At 44.8% G+C, this 16526-nt stretch overlaps 2 protein-coding genes across 14 annotated transcripts in view; one reads left to right on the top strand and one right to left on the bottom strand.

Annotated features, from left to right (window-relative positions):
* Window positions 1–10772, top strand: part of MTSS1 (MTSS I-BAR domain containing 1) — a 127524-nt gene extending 116752 nt beyond the window's left edge. For 4 of the 12 annotated variants that reach the window (XM_074146042.1, XM_074146041.1, XM_074146040.1 and 1 more), the window contains 4 exons: window positions 2425–2544; window positions 5857–6021; window positions 6369–6531; window positions 7766–10772. In XM_074146042.1, the coding sequence (XP_074002143.1) occupies window positions 2425–2544; window positions 5857–6021; window positions 6369–6531; window positions 7766–8463 (1146 nt within the window). In that variant the 3' untranslated portion in view covers window positions 8464–10772. Of the gene's footprint in view, window positions 1–2424; window positions 2545–3577; window positions 3773–5856; window positions 6022–6368; window positions 6532–7765 lie in introns of all 12 variants that reach the window. The other 8 variants (XM_074146036.1, XM_074146037.1, XM_074146035.1 and 5 more) reach the window with 4 other exon arrangements.
* A 1748-nt stretch (window positions 10773–12520) lies between these two features.
* Window positions 12521–16514, bottom strand: NDUFB9 (NADH:ubiquinone oxidoreductase subunit B9). Of its 2 annotated transcripts, none has more exons than XM_074145990.1 (4): window positions 16390–16514; window positions 15802–15994; window positions 13748–13861; window positions 12521–12771 (listed from the first exon to the last, which is right to left on the bottom strand). In XM_074145990.1, the coding sequence occupies exons 1-4, from the start codon at window positions 16473–16475 to the stop codon at window positions 12640–12642; spliced, it is 525 nt and encodes a 174-aa protein (XP_074002091.1). In that variant the 5' UTR covers window positions 16476–16514; the 3' UTR covers window positions 12521–12639. The 2 variants fall into 2 exon arrangements, with proteins under 2 accessions (XP_074002091.1, XP_074002092.1); XM_074145991.1 differs by having other exon boundaries at window positions 12526–12771; window positions 15802–16192; window positions 16390–16498.
* Between the last annotated feature and the right edge of the window lie 12 nt (window positions 16515–16526).

Raw genomic sequence — 16526 nt, 5'->3', positions numbered from 1 at the left:
ATACGCAGAAAACAAGGTGGTGTGATACAGTATTTGGCACTCAGACTCTTCACTGTCTGTCCTGCCATGTGCAGAGTATACAGACCCAGGAGGGTCTTTCGGACCGTAAGCACAAGGTTTCAGAAAGGATTTTCTGAAATTATATTTTTCTCTCTTTTTTTTTTTTCTCCCCCTGGCTAAAGTGTAACGTTAGCGTGAGTGTTCTCACGGGGCTTTTCAAACAGTTGCTTTTGTTGAGCTACCTAGAATGTCAGGCAGAACTTGGAGTTTTAGTCTAAAAGCTAATTTTGTATAATGTATTGTTCTCTAAAGATAAAAAAAATCAGCTCGTCTCTATTTAGTATATTGTAGTTATGTCTGATGGCAGAGTCAACGGCAGCTCATGTTTGTCACTATTCTTATTTTTAGAGGTTTGTCTCTGTAAATGGAGTTGCATTAAATCAAAAACGTGATAAGTTCCACACATCATCAAGTCACAGTACCCCAGTGCATCCTTTTCATTTCTCTCCTTGATAGCTACATGTCATTTCTTGTAGTTTCTTCTGATCTTATTTTCACCTCAACTCTTACTGCACTTTGAATACAAGGCTTGTTAGCTGAGCTTACTTCTACCCTAAACGTGTTTGACAGGTCACCCGCAGATCTGATCTCATGGCAGCATAAGATGGGGTGTGCGTTATTTCTATAAAATAGTCCACCATATTACATGCAAAGTTTCATTTAAATCCACAGTTTGCTAATTAACTTGGGATGCTGATATTGTATTGGCTTCTCAACAGCCCCAACAGTCTTCACCAAAATCCTTAGGCTGATGGTATCCCATCTCAGGAGACTAACACCTTTACCCAGGCAGTTGGCTACACATTCCTCATGCGTGGCTTCTGGTGAGCAGTGAGACAGCTTCCGAGTGTTATCAGTAATTACTTCTCTAAGTGCCTCTTATCCAGCTATCCTTTTATTCCAAACTCACCCCAAGATCTCATCTAAGGTTAACTGATGAAATTTTATTTCAGATGAGATTTCCCTTCCTCTTGAAAATATCATTCCTTGAAATCCGAGGCTTTGCTACACAAACTTGATACAAGAGCACATTCTCTCTGCTGTCATAAAATAAAACCCCAGGGGTATCCTTAGATAGACTTGCTTCACAGGTCTCGGACTACCAAAGGATGAATTAGTGTTGAATTTCCTGGCAATGAAGAGAGCTCAGCACTGCCCTGACAACTTTGCCAGTATTCTTGACCATTTCCGAGCACTCAGTTGGACCTGCATGTACATCCCTACTGAGGGTAGTGCCACTTTGAAGGTGTGATACAGTATTTGGCACTCAGACTCTTCACTGTCTGTCCTGCCATGTGCAGAGTATACAGACCCAGGAGGGTCTTTCGGACCATAAGCACGAGGTTTCAGAAAGGATGCGTGAAAGCATTGTAGTTGGTAAAATGCTCCACGTGGTTATTCACCTTGGCCTGCCTGAAGGTGAATTAGATGCTGTTGTAGAGGTCTCACAGCAGGAAAAGAACATAAAGGCATGCACCAAAAAGTGGAAGAGAAGTTCCTAGCTAGGAGCTAAATGTTTGAGGTGTTCGATGGACACTCGATGTCCTGCATTTTCCTTCCCTCTCCATCCAAGCCCCTGATGTTTTCTCTCTCTGCTGTTACGAGGAGGTGGGTGGCAAGCACAAGCCACCGTTTATGCACTCAGCAGAGTACATGTACCTTCATATTGGCTGCTGGGCAGAAAAGTTTGAGTCAGAGTGCTCTGGGTGTATGCATACTACCTGCAGAGGCACATGCATACAGATAATGCACTTTGGAAACCTCAGCTTTGGTAAGTATCACTTCTTTCTCTGTTCCGTAATATTTGCACTCAGATGAGCTTTTCACAAGCGCTTTTGCAGATCAGAATATCTGAGAACTTGTGAATGTAAATGACGTTTGCTGCTCCATGTATTAAATCTAAACTTTGTGTCTTTGAAGCACTGATGATCTGCTTTTCTGTATAAAATCAGTTGTCTCGGTATATTGCATGTTTGGACCGTAGGTTCCCTCAGCTCCCTCAGCTTCTTGCTCTGAGACAGCTAACAGAATTGAGACGCTGAAATTGCAATGAGGAGTTGAGATCGCTGCCTCGATTCCCTCATTCTCAAGCAGCGTGGCAAGTTCTCACATTAAGCAAATGGCTTGTTTTGTTTCTCATAGATTTCCTGAACATTAGCAATGGTTTTGAGCAGTTTCTAATTGATTTTTAAAACCCTAACCCTCTGCTTCTCTCATCCTTCCCTCTCTCCTGTGTGTGTCTCTGTGTATGTGCTTTTTGTCTTTTTTTTTTGTGTGTGTGTGTGTTGTTTCTGTTTGTTTTTTTTTCTTTTTTGGTGGCTTGTATATCCTTTCCCTGCCTTGCGGTGCTGTTTTACGCTGCAGAATTCGTCCAGCTCTGCCTCTTCAGAAGCCTCTGAAACCTGCCAGTCAGTGAGCGAGTGCAGTTCCCCCACCTCAGTCAGCTCAGGCTCCACCATGGGGGCTTGGGCCTCCACAGATAAGGTGAAAAACTTCATCTCAAAGACTTACAAACCTACTAGCTTGTTATCCAAACCCAGCAACATTTGGACAAAAAAAACCTCTGTGCATGGGACGCAGCCTGGATTCCTCCCTGTGAAGATGAGAATAGGAACTGTTCCACACTCCCTTAGAAATGAATCTGATTGAATAAATCACAGCGACGCTTGCCTTTAAGCTAACTGCTAGGGGGAAGCTACAAATGGGGCATTTTACAGAGGTAATTTTCTAAGAAAAGCTCTTTGTCCACCTTTTCTGCTCAGAGAGGTTGTGGAACGCTGCCCAAACCCAACTGATTGCCTGACAAAGAGCAGCTTGACCAGGTTGTACCCTTTGTGGCTTCTCCCCTCTCTCCCGTTAGGCAGCACGTATTACACTGAGCAATTGGGGTGTGGTTTTGACCAAAACAAAAAGGAGAAAAAAAAACCAAACCACACAAGGCTGGAATAAATTACGGGGTATACACTCTGTATCGGGGGAGGAGGTGACAGCGGTCTCCATTCTCATCTGGTAAATCCTTGCTGTTGTTTTTTTTCTTTTTTTTTTTTTTTTTCTTCCATATCATCACACGACCAGAACACGTCATTTTCGAAGGCTGTACACTTTTCCTCTCTGTCCGGCTACATAGAATAAACGCCACCAATGCAAATGCCTCCAGTATTGGAAATGTTTTGTTTCTATGTCCGCAGTCTGCAGGGAACCTAAACTGCAAAGGCTTTTTCACAGCGTGCCGCTTTCGGGGACAGGAGGCAAAGCTGCCCAGCCTGGAGACAATGACTGCTAGACTGATGTCTGAAATTTGTTATACCGAATAACAATTTTCAAGCAGTCTCACTTCTCAACCAAGCATTGTATCAATTGTCTGTTGTTTATTTGCAGCAAAGCTACGATTTTTCTTTCTTTTGTGTTAAGATATGGAAGTTTTCTCCCTAGAACATGAGAGTCACGGTGTATTTTCATATTCATTCTGTTTATATTAATTTCTCTGTTTTTGTTTGTTTATTTGTTTCGTTTCCAGTTGTCTAATGGGTTTTATCACTGTAGTTTATCAAGTGACCCATCCGTAGCTTCAGTTGGTGCAGGTCCTTTCCCTCATTTCCCGCCTGTCTCCCGCGCGTGGACTCGGGCTCCCTCAGCCCTCCTTCCAGACTACGTTCATTATTACACCATTGGGCCAGGCATGTTACCATCATCTAAGATCCCTAGCTGGAAGGTTTGTGTTCCTTTTGTTGTGGCAGTTCCTCACCTCCTCATACCAACAGTGTGCGCACGGCGGTTGTTGCTACCTTTCGATCCATGTAATTACTCGTTGATTTGCTCTGTTTAATATCACTCTGAATGGGCACTGCACGGTGATAATCGGAGAGCTAAAATCTGGTAGTGGATATTTCTGAATGACCTTGTCTATTCTGGCACTGCCTAAAACATGTCAAAGCTGACAACACTTAGGTAGGAAGGAATAGTGTAACTCTGGAACATTGGTGAAAGCACTCTGGGCTCTATTCAGCGAGAAAAGAGCTTGTTGAGTGCCGTCAGGGCACTCACTTGAGCAGGGAAGTACAGGCTTGGCATGCAGCTGGCTCAGTGAAACCATACATTGATCTTCTCCCTGCAGCGGCTGTGCTCGGCCCCTGTAGGCAGCCATGCTCCTGTAGATCCAGCTGGAGTGGTTTAAGAAGGCGCTCGTCACCAGGAGAACCCAAGGGGTGACTGAAGCTGTCTTGGCTTTACTGCCACGGGCTGGGAGGGCTCACCCAGCTTGTTTTGCTCTCTTGGGTGAGACCACCAAAAAAGTCAGAGTGGAGGAACTTCTTTCAGTTGCTCCAGCTGGATCTGCAGGGATGTTCCTTGGCATCAAAACGTCTCCGCTCTGCCAGAGCCTTGACGCTCATTCCTCTGGGAGACTCTGCCCCGGAGCAAGGGGAGAAGGTCTCTTGTCTGTTGCCCTGAATCTTCTCAAGGCTGGTATGCAGTTGGTAGTAGCTGCCCAGGTCTTAGATGCCTGTGGATGGTTGTATGATGCTGCATATGCACCATGGGACCTTCTTTTACATGTAAATTGAGATACCTCGTTACAGATCCCATTAATCTCTCTCTCCAGCAGCTGGAGACTGTTGAGACATACACACAGGGTGGCCACAGTGGTCCTGGGGCTGCAGGGTCATTAGTTATCTCTATTCTGGAAGCACTTTGCCAATATATTTCACAGCAAAACACTTACAGCAAAGACACAGCTGTTAAGGCAAAGCAGAGTTTCATTTGTGTTAATAAACCCCAAGTACCTGTCTGCACGAGGGGTTCTGTCGGTACAGCTGCGTGCACCCCCTATACCTTGGACTGAGACACGTCAGTAATAATCTATAGTGTGGTCTTAGCCCGTTGTTAATTATTTATCAGGAGACAGCGCGGAGGCTGCCCAGCGGCCAGCTGCTGCCAGTGGTGGGGTGTGTGGTCCGCTCTCACATGCAAGTTGTTTCTTCTGATTTTACTTTTAAAGCAGCCCTTGTCTCGGTGAGGGAAGACTCTCTTAGGCTTGGGCTTGCCCCTGTGGCAGTTGGCATTTAGGGAGCTGCTGCTTGGCAGCGGTTCTGCGTCCCAGCACAGCTCACTGACCAGCCCTGCTCTTTTCTTTGTGTGCCACATGTGACTTTGGGACACCCTCAGGACTTTGCTTAATAGAGCCCTGAGTGAATACAGCCCTCGTGGCCTGAGGAATTTCTGTTTCGAATTGGGCACCAGTAATTCAGAGTGAAGTTAAGTCTTTCTTCATTATTATGATCTAGATTTCAGCTAGTAAGTAAACTGAGAGATTACTCAGAGTTGCTTCTCTAATGTGTATCAAAACTCTGTTCAAGCCTAATTTTTCAGAACTGAAGACATGCTTAACAGCACATAGTACTACAACCTGGGTACATCTAGAACAGTTACATCGCTGATTGGTCATTTATGTATATTTTCTGCTGTGTGCCAGTGATTCTTGCGTTTGAATTTCTTAAAATATAGGCTTTAACACAATGGAATTCCATTTAGAGAAAACTATAGTATTAATATGTTAAATGCTTCATATAAGAACACTTAGGTAGAATTGAAATTTAGATTCCCTTTAGTAAAAGAGATAGGATTTATAAGTGAAGATTTTTAATATCCTCAAAATTAGTTTATTTCTGACCTATTCAGAAAGGCATATCCATTTTGATACATAACCTGTTGCATTAAAATTGCCCCTTTTCATAGTTTTACTTGTAATTAAAGCACAATAACTGATGAAAGCTGTCACTAACAAGCACATTTCCTTAGGACTGGGCCAAACCAGGCCCATACGATCAGCCAATGGTGAACACCTTGCAACGTCGCAAAGAAAAGCGCGAACCAGATGTCAATGGAGGAGCTCAGAGTGGACCACCCGTGTCCCCTGAGGAGGCCCAGAGACCTCGGAGCATGACAGTGTCAGCTGCCACAAGGGTGAGGCTCAATTTCTAATATGCTGTTTGGTGCAAAGGAAGCAGATGTGGTAGCTCCTGCCAATAACTTGCGTGCCGTGCTTCGTGTTAGCACGTGTTTATCTGACTGGTGTGGTGTTGGGGCGGCCAGTGGGAGCGACGTGAAAATATGCCATTGGGCATTGGCATTCGTAGAGCAACAGCATCCAAAGAGGCGTCTGTTTCTTTGAAGCTCCAGTAAATGGTTGGACTCAATCCTGTTGGGTTGTGATGGTCAGAAGCTCTGTTTGGCAGGAGAGACAGCTAAAAGTCGGTGAAGATTGATTAACCCTTCTAGACATAATGAGTCTCCTCTCTGTGTGTAACCAGCAGGGTGAGGAGATGGAGGCCTGCGAGGAGCTGGCGCTCGCTCTGACGAGAGGGCTGCAGCTGGACACCCAGAGGAGCAGTCGGGATTCCTTGCAGTGCTCCAGTGGCTACAGCACCCAGACAACAACTCCGTGCTGTTCAGAGGACACCATCCCATCTCAAGGTACCCATCCAAGAGATGTTCTTTTTCAGAGCTTTCCTAGCCTGGCCATCATACGCTCACCCCTTGGTGCCAAGGAGCTGTATTCCAGCAGCCATCGCTCACTGCCTTTGTAGTCAGCTGGGGAGAAAAGGGTGAACATTGCTGTTGTGAAGTTTTTTCCAGCTTGGAATGCAGCCTGGATTCATTAACTAAATAGAAACCTGGATTGCTGCATAGAGCACTGAACAGTCGTATTTTCTTGTGCATTACCGGAATGAGTTTTAGCCTAAGGATGCTACCATTTTAAAGAACGTGCTCGAATGCCTCTTGTGGTAGTAGTGTCCTTTCAGAGCTATTGTCTTGGCAGATGCACGCTCATGAGCTTTGCTTTCTTGTTCTGTCAGTTCTCTGAATCTGCTCTTGGTTTCCCTTTGTGACCTCTTATTTCCCAGCTAAGGAGAAATTGTCCTAATTGGAAAAAGAACCCATTGGAGACCTTTAACTTGGACATACCTGGGAAGGCACAATAGGGCGTTGGGTTTTGTACCCAGTTTCAGAAGCAGCAGCGACCTGAGAGGGACGGAGTTTGGTGTTTGCAGTTCAGAAACCCCCTTGTTCGCTGAGCCGAGGCCGGTCATGGTGTGCAGTGACAAGAGGCAGGAGGGCTTGCAGAGGGCCCAGCAGTTCCTTGGAAAGGAAGGAACTTGATGCAATTATTAAAGCTGAGGCTGAGTTTTCAGGCCTGGCAGCTGGGATTTACTTTGTTTGCAAAATAAGCAAATTTACTGCTGAAACCACTGGTACCCATTCCCCCGAGCCCCACATTGCCTCATCTAAAGTCCCTTTCTTAGTCACTGACTGTTTTAAGTATTTGTATCTACAAGTGGTAGCATATGGCTTGTAGGATGCTAGGTTTGATGTCTTAATTTTGGCAACAAACATTGAGTCTTCGTTACTTAATTAGTTCTTTTCAGAGAAGGTACTGAGCGTGTGAAGTTCTCTTTCATAAGAGATGTGGGCACCCTGCAGCTTTAGGGTCAGTCTGCTGTAGTGCTGCCTCCAGCCGCGCACTCTGAGATTCCTGGTCACACTGTCTCAGCCCTCCTGCCTCCTAGAGGCAAAACCTCTCTTAATCGCTATTGACCTCCAAGCTTTTTTGGTTATATATACTTTTTTAGTTATACATAGTTTAGACTTACTGACACGACTCAGCTGTCTTCTCCAGCGTGTTCCTAATTCTGTCTTTTGGCATCAGTTTCAGATTATGATTATTTCTCTGTGAGTGGTGACCAGGAGGCAGAACAACAAGAGTTTGACAAATCTTCCACCATCCCGAGAAACAGCGACATTAGCCAGTCCTATCGCAGAATGTTTCAAACCAAGCGTCCCGCTTCCACCGCAGGTCTGCCAACCACCCTTGGACCGGTCATTGTCACCCCCGGCGTCGCCACCATCAGACGGACCCCTTCCACCAAGCCTTCAGTCAGACGCGGCACCATCGGGGGAGGCCCGATTCCCATCAAGACACCAGTGATTCCTGTCAAAACACCGACTGTCCCCGATATCCCAGGGGGGCTGCCCGGTGCCCTCGCTGGGACAGAAGAATGTCCCGAGCAAAGCCCCGACTCTCCGGCAGCAGGAGATGGTGGGCAAGGTGTCACCAGCATGCCCTCGTCCTCATGGAGCGGGCAAGCGTCCGTCAACCCTCCGGCGTCGGGCCAGAAACTGAGCGCTGCCGAGGAACAGAGGCAAGCGGTTCCCGAGAGCGAGGGGGAAGAAAGTGACCGGGATGGAGCCGGCAGCCTCGCACCCCCCGGCCAGACGGAGCTCGATCCCGGAGAGCTGAGTCCCGGGGACGTCCCCCAGGGTGAAGACATGCTGAACGCCATTCGGCGTGGGGTCAAACTGAAGAAGACGACCACGAATGATCGCTCCGCACCTCGTATTTCCTAGGAGTTCACCAGCTGCCAGAGTACTCAGCCGCCGAGAATGAACTGTGAGGAAACTAATTTGTCTCTATCCATTCCAATCGGTAATCAATGAATTTTTTAAGATACTCGGTAACAAACAGTCTGACAGTACTCTGAAAGAGAGAAACAAGGTGAGAGAGCGTAGTAAGACATAATCTTCACTGGTGTTTTAATTTGTAAATATCAATGATTTTGTTTCTGCATTTTTTTGATCTAAGTTACACTTTTAATTTTTTCTGAAGGTGCCAAATCCCATTTACCTTTTTTATAACTCTCTTTGTAAAGTTTTAAATCATAGGACAATGAAAAAAAAAAAAGTCGAGTAGTTAACTTCAGCAAAGGGATTTAATGAAAATTTGGCTTTTTTGCAAGCTTTTGTAGAGCGCCTTGTAATAGTGAGGTTAAAAAGCAAAACAAAACAACGGGACTTATTTTAAAGTTTAAGTCAAACTGTAAGGAACAGATCCTCGTTTAAGTATTAAAAAAAAACCACACATGTTTGAAAAGCAGGAATAAAAATTGACAATAAAAGCAATATATAATGCAAGGAAGGAACCTGCAGTTGGTAGAGTATTTGGGGGGGGTAGTGGGGGGAGGGAGGTGCCATGGAACTAGCAGATGCTGTTGCACAAAAGTAGCCTAGTAGGATTAATTACTAGTAGCTTCATGGTAAATGCATCAGAATAAGCCATATTGGATTGCAGTGTTTTGTTTCTGTGGGGTGTTTTACAGACTGGGTTTTTTTTTCCACGTTTCTTTTCTGACTGCACAGCAGCAACTCTCAGTCACGCGCACGCAGCCTGAGCTCCGCGGGCTCGGTCCTTCCACCTTCACCTTCTGTTCCGCTCATCCTTTCGCTGAGTACAAAACAAGGACGACAGGCTTGAGGCAGTTACAAAATGTGAAAACGTTTTCAAAATGCAAGCAGGGAGTTCTTAGATATTATCAAAATGCCTTTTTCGGACTGTGCCCAGCAGGCTGGGCACCTTGGAAAGCCCAAATATTTTGAGAAAACGCTTAACAATTTGACAGGTGTGACCAGCTTGTGATCTAATAAACTGCGAATGTTTCTTTCCAATACAGGGGCTTGTTTTTCTTAACTTCTTTTAAATGGCAGTTGATTGGCTTTTCTTAAATACCGAAAAGAAAGGGGCGAAGGGTGGGGGGTGGGGAGAGATAACTCTTTTTTTGATAATACCGGGAACCTGACCGCTATATTCTCTTTTTTTGTACTTTAAGTCATGTTTTTTGGAACGCTGTTGATAGAATTATTAAGAGTTGGATTTTTTCCTTCAAGTAAAAGTAAGTTATTGCTGCAATACCCGTCTCCTAAAGCTGATAGAAATATGCAGACCCCGGGGCACGGCACGTGTTCCCGTCAGGCAGTCCCGAGGGGTGCCGTCTGCCCACCCGCAGCAGACCCAGGCGGGGATGGACCCCAGACTGGCGCAGCCGGGATTGCTGAGAAATGCACCAAAAAAAAAAAAAAAAAAAAAAATAGACACCTAAAGGGGCTAGTTTCCACCACGCGCTCTGCAGATTTCTGTTGGCTCTAGACTTGCCTACATAACCTTTTATGCTTTAATACATAACTGCATTGGATGTGAAACTTCTAGTACCTGTGTAGTCGCTGTGTTCTGTATAACATTTTACACTGCTGTGGTTGCTAACCTTTTTTTTTTTTTTGTTATGGCTTAAAAGCAAAAATAATAATAAAAAAAAAAAAGCATGATTCTTAGAAAATATTAAACCTTCCTTTCTTTGAAAAACAAGCTCCTTATTACAGAATATAATAAACAGTAGTGCCTGTGGTGTAGCCCACCAATCTTGATACAGTAGCTGATGCATTGTGCAAATGAGGCTTTGAGATGGTTTTTGCATAAACAAAAACTGCTAGGAGATAATCTCAATAGTTAAAAGTGTTATTTAAACCTTTGAAATAAATGGATGTAACTGTACCAGAGTACAGCTTTTCACTTGTTTAGTTCTTAAACGTTAGTATAATCAGTAAAATTTAATATAAAATGTTGCCAAATTCAATGTAGAAAGAATGTGACAAAACACTTTGGATAGTTCTATTGTTTGTGTTTTTGCATATTGTAAAAGCAGTGTCACAGCTAAAAAATAAAATGTTTCTAATGGTAAATTATTGTGGTTTAGTTGCTAGTTTGTACTGAGAGTTGACCTCTCCCTGTGCAGTTTTTTGTTCTAAACTGGTATAAATAATTGCTGTAAGTGTGTCTCCCTTCTACATTGTAATGATTGCTTAAGCCTACATTATAAATAAAGAACTGCTGGAAAACTTCTGTATTTCAGTTCTTAAAGACTTTCTGCTTCCAGAGCTTTGGGTATCAGTGGTGTCCATCAGACTTCTGAAGGTCGCACAGGTTCCATCTGCGTGTAACAGGAGCAGGAGAGAATTACAGAGTAAATAAGACCTCATATAGGTATGTTCTAGCGATGCGCGCTAGAAGGGTAGTAGCAGAACAAAGGTAACGAGGGAAATTCCCGTTAAACAGCAGCTGATGCCATTTCACTGGCCCCTCACCTGGCCAGGAGGTAACTCGATGTGTTCACGCGTCTGCTTCAGTGCCAGGACCGCAGCTTCTTTTCCCAGAGGAGGAAAGTTGCTGCTGCCGCCACGGCCTGTGCTCACAGCCAGAATGTATCCAGCACACCACCGGGGTGTCTCCCACATGCCCCTGAGTGACCGTAGACTTTATTTTGTTCAGCTTCTTCAGGAACAAGGGTGGAGAGGCAGGATATTGCTCCCACCTGCAGCTGCCACGCAGCAACCTTACTTATTTCCTTGCCACTGCAGTAAGAGTCATTTTTGTCCGGAGGTTTCCATTTGTCACCAAGACATTAAATGAAAACTCAAGGTGGTTTGGCTGGAAATATGTCCTGCCTCCAAAAATATCCTAGCTTCATTCCCTGTCTCCCTGTGACTGTCTATGGCCGGGCTCCCTCATTTTGAAGGGCATCCCAGCTGTTTCTACAGCAAATCCCATTCGCTTGCAGCTGCAGAATGGTCTTCACTTGTCCCATGGGGTCATAGAATCATAGAATGGTTTGGGTTGGAAGGGACCTTAAAGATCATTGAGTTCCAACCCCCCTGCCATGGGCAGGGACACCTCCACTGGAGCAGGTTGCTCAAAGCCCCATCCAGCCTCGCCTTGAACACTTCCAGGGATGGGGCATCCACAGATTGGGTCGTTGTGTTGTTTTTAATACTGGGATACGGGGTATCCATCGTGTTAAGGAACGTCACTCAGACCCGCTCAGCTGTTTGTGAAAATCCAGAGGGATGTTTTTGCTCTGTTTTCTAGCCAAAAAAACGTTGTGGCTGGTTGGGCTGACTGGGAGGGAGGGTACAAAATGGCACATAATTAAAAAAAATATGAGTATTTTGGTGTTTGCGTAATTTCTGAATACAGTTACCAGATAAGCAAAGCACAGGAACGGGGGTTTGGTGGCAGGTGAGGGGTTGGGTTTTGTAAGCTTACATTTGTCTGAATAGAGGTTAAGACCCACTGGGTGTGATCCCACTGACCGCTCCGACCAGCTGCGCCCCACACTGGTGTGGAGCACTCCGGTACCGGCACTCACCCCGGTGCAGCTCCAGCTCTGGCAAAAGCGGGCTCAGAGTAGCTGGGTTTGCCCCGAGGTGGTATATTTCCCCTGTAAATTTTGCCCCTTTTGGCCTTTCATATTCTGGCTAATGCAAGTAGCTGTTAAGGCAGCACTGGTGCTGGTGGAGCAGCCCGTGTTTGAAACCTGTAACAGGTTAGAAAAATGGGCACAGGGCAGAACTCTTGGTATGAACAAGTACCTCCAGTATTGAAAAACAGCAGGGAAAGCACCGGTGCCTGAGCAGAGAGAGGACGTGGTTCTGTACTGAGCAGGTCAGCAGGCTGGAGGCCAGGGGTTGCTGGAAGAGGACATTTTAGGTATATAGTGTAGACAAAGTTACAGTCATCTATTCTACTTTGCACAAACCGGACGTGAAGTGCGTGCATGCTAAAGAACAGAATGTCAGAAAAATGCCTTCTCTTTTACTTTATTTGGCTTTATTTTGTATTAGAGTAGCACGCGGTCACTGACATGCCTACCACCTACAGAGGATAGACCGCTGGAATTCTCACATGAAATAATGCTTTTACATGGGAATTTCACGAGGTCTTGTGACATACTGCCACCAGAGGGGTGGCAGATGCCCTTGCTTACGAGCTGGAGGCAAAGCTTCAGTTCTTGGACCATCAGCTGGAGTTTCTTCTTCTAACTGCTTCAGCTAGAAGACAAGACATAAAATTGCTTTAGTCACGTAAGCACATTTCCATCAGGTGGTGTTCAGCGCCCAGGCGGAAAGAAAAACTGGCCCCATTTCAGAGGGGAGAACCAGCAGTAACACCTTCGGCTGACACACAAGTTTCCTGTTCCTCAGTATTCACTTGAACTCAGTAATCATTACAGGCTCGTATTACCTAATTAAGAAGGAATTTTTAGGAGTAAAGAGTGACTCACAAGAGAATTTTTTATTGAAAAGATCATTACTTCCAAGTAACTAATGTGTACCGTTGCTACATTAAACTGATGGCATTCTCTTGCTGCTTTCAAAGCTGCCAAATAATTACAAGCCCCAACACCTTCCATTCCTGTCAGCAGGAGACCTCTCTCTCTGCCACCAACAGCCCTTTAGATGCTCTCAATACACATTTCTTGAGGCAGCGTAAGTGCTGGCTACCACTATGGTAATTCTGATACAAGTGCCACACTACATACAATCCAACTATTTCTCTACAACCGAATTAAAGAACTGTTCTGAGAACATCAACTTTTTCCAAATGAATCTCAGTTTAGGTTGGCCAGAAGTTATCAATTCCCAACTGATGAACACTGTGTTAAGTCACTTTTAACGGTACAACCGAGTGTCAGAACTTCACAGCAGCAGCAGCGGGATTCTCTGGTCATTAATCTCTTCTCATCCCACTTTGGAACTTCCCTTAGCAAACAGCCCTGCATTAACTGAAACATGGTTGCAGCTTCACCTTTAATTTCAAATTCCCTTCACAGCTTTTAAGAAGCTGTAGCTCCGAGATCTCCGTGAAAGCATTTTAGTCAAGTCAGTGTTTCACAAGAGTTCTAATACAGCAGAGTCTAAACGAGACCACAGTAGGCATTCCATGATTTTTCTAGAACAAATGTAAATGTCACACAAAATACTTGTGTGCTAAAGAGACCTTCCTTTGCATCGATCAAGCACTGACCTCTTTATCCCAGCTTTCCCGCTGCAGCTTCTTCCATTGCTCTCGTTTGGCAAAGTAATCGGGATACATCGCCTTCTCAGAAGGATGCCAGAAATCCAAGCACCATTCAGGAATCTGTTAAAAAAAAAGTTTCACATATATTATTTTTACATAGGAAATCACATATAGTACACACACACATATATAAGAACTAAACGCTGAAGCCAGTATTAAAATGGATAAATAACCCACGAAACAAAGTACTACATAAAACCCCCATTTAAGAGCTACCTGACTATCGTTAGTCCCAAGGCACCTATATGGCAGGGGTCAGTACATTTCATCTTTGTTTCACACATTATTTTCCTCTAAGTCAGAGGAAGGCATCACAGTGACTTGCTTAAATCAGAGCATCCCGATGACAAGTCCCAGGTCATCTCAGTTCACTCTGAAGTTCTCAAAATAATTCCATCTCATTTCTTCCCTTCCTTCTCCCAAAGGCAGAAGGTTAGAGAGATCCTTTTACTCCAACTACTAATTAATTTTCTTTAACAGAGACAGAACCTTACAGCTCATTTCCACTTGTCTACAACTACTGAAAAAAATTAGTGTCCTTTAAGATTTTGATAATGGTCTGACCTCTAAGATGTCCAGTCAAGAAAAAAAAGCAAAATTTAAAATTTTGCAGCAGCATTTCACTGAATGTTTCTGTCTTTAAAATGTTAACATAGATTTAAAAACAAACAAAAAACACCAAAAAACCCCAATTCTTAAAAAAAAGAAAATTTAAAAGTTGTTCCAATATCATCATTCATCTGGTGACATTTACACTTCCAGTTTCCTGCTGTGATTCTCATCACTGAGTAAACCTTTGATTGAAGAGAAAAAGCAGAGCTGCTGCTAATACTATAAAAAAATCCACATGCATCAAACAACAATTAAAACCGCGAAACAGGCTGAGACCTAAAAATTACATTTTGTAGCAGCATCCACAATGAACAGTCACTGATACTCAACAGTCCAAATCCTTGGGACAGCCATTTTGTTAAAGCACAGCTTTAGCATATCAAACAGGGCAAAGAAAAGAGAACATAAACCGAGCTATGTTTCTATATGAAGAACTAATCTTGACTCAACTGGCCTTTTCTTTGTCCAGATTCTCTCTCACTATTATCTCTATTACTTCTAAGGCACCTGACCTTGGCATAAGCTTAACTCCTCCTCTGCCCTTTTCACTCATGTGTTCTTTGATAAACCTACATCAGATTCTGCCTTTCACACAGCTTCTTGTATGTAAAGATATGATCAGATCTAGTCTTGTGTATGCACTTTCTTCAAATTCAGGAGAAAATAGGTGCATGTACTCTCTAGGTTAGTATTTACTCCCCATAATGCATTAGAAGCCTAGGCCAAGTAAGCAAAACCCCTGTGTTTTTCTATGAAACCTGTTTCTTTACTCCTAAATAGAACAATCTGGGGGGGGAAAAGCCTCTACAAGTGCTTTAGATTCCAAGAACACAGATTCTATTTTTAGGGTACCACCTATCACATAGCAACACAAAAATACATATCTGGCACTACAGCATATGAAGTGAAATGATAATTTGTACCATTACTCAAAATGCTGAAAGAATGATGGGACTGAGTAAAGAGGAGTCCCCCAACAGCCAAGCCAACATCTGGCAAGCCCAGAGCTGTGAGCAGATGGCATCACAAAGGGTAGCTCAGCTTCCTCCACCTTGTCTACTCTCACAGCTCAGCTCCAACCCTTTCACTGTGCCTGCCTAAGACATCATGGAGCAGCTTCCCTTTGGCAAAAGAAGAGATTATTATTCCAGTAAAAAAGAAGCTAGCTGTTTTTAGACGGACCAACAAATTCTATTTTCAAGGACCAGAAAAGCAGGACGGTTTCTTTCGTGCAAGCAGCAAGATGTTCAGCAGCAGAAAATTATTAAAGAAACAATACTGCTGAGTCTATCTGCAGCCCTATGAAAATCTACTTAAAACACTGACTCTTCATTTACTAAAAAGAGTAAGGTAAGCACAGTGATGCACAACCTTACATACCACCTTACCTTGTAGCATTCATATCTCTCATAGGAAGTGCCTCCAGGAGAGTCAGGGAAGATGTATGGCTGAGGATGCTGGTTTGCCCAGAACTCCTCCTCGCCTGCCTTCAGTAGCTCTGTAGCTTTCACCATATCCTTCACATCCTTGTTCTTATCAAATCGTTCTCTCAGGAGGCAGGCAAAGTAGCGGTACTTGTCTCTACAGACAGAGGTTAAGCACAGTGATGTACACTGGAGAAAAAGACTAATCACACACAGAAGCAAAGCTTGGCAACACCAACAGTCTCCCCTGCGCAGTCAGAGTTTGATCAGGGCCCTCTGAGGAGCTCCTGTTCCCACACTGCCCTCTTCTGCAGCAGTGACCCTGGAGGCTTTTTCCTCACCCCTTCAGCCACGCCTGGGGGAAAGAGAAGAAGAGGGGAAAGGGAAGAGGACAACGCCCCAGTCGAGCCCAAGGTCCCGTCTCAGCGGGGAAGCCCGGCAGAGCAGAGCGGGGAAGCCCTCCCCCCCGCCCAACTGCGGAGCTGAGAGGCCCCGCTCCCAGAAAGAATAGGCCTCTCCCCCCTCCCCAGGCCCTCTCTCCCCCCGTCTCACCGGTAGATGCACCAGGACTCCAGGTGCCGCAGGGACTTCTTATAGAGCCGCAGCACCTTCTGCTGGTGCGTCAGGTAGGCCGCCATGTCGGGCTGCCCTACCCTTCACCTTCGCGCGCGTGGGATGACGGGAAGGTG

This window comes from Numenius arquata, chromosome 3, assembly GCF_964106895.1.
Source record: "Numenius arquata chromosome 3, bNumArq3.hap1.1, whole genome shotgun sequence".
Taxonomy (NCBI): Eukaryota; Metazoa; Chordata; class Aves; order Charadriiformes; family Scolopacidae; genus Numenius; species Numenius arquata.
This window is presented reverse-complemented; position numbering and strand designations above follow the sequence as displayed.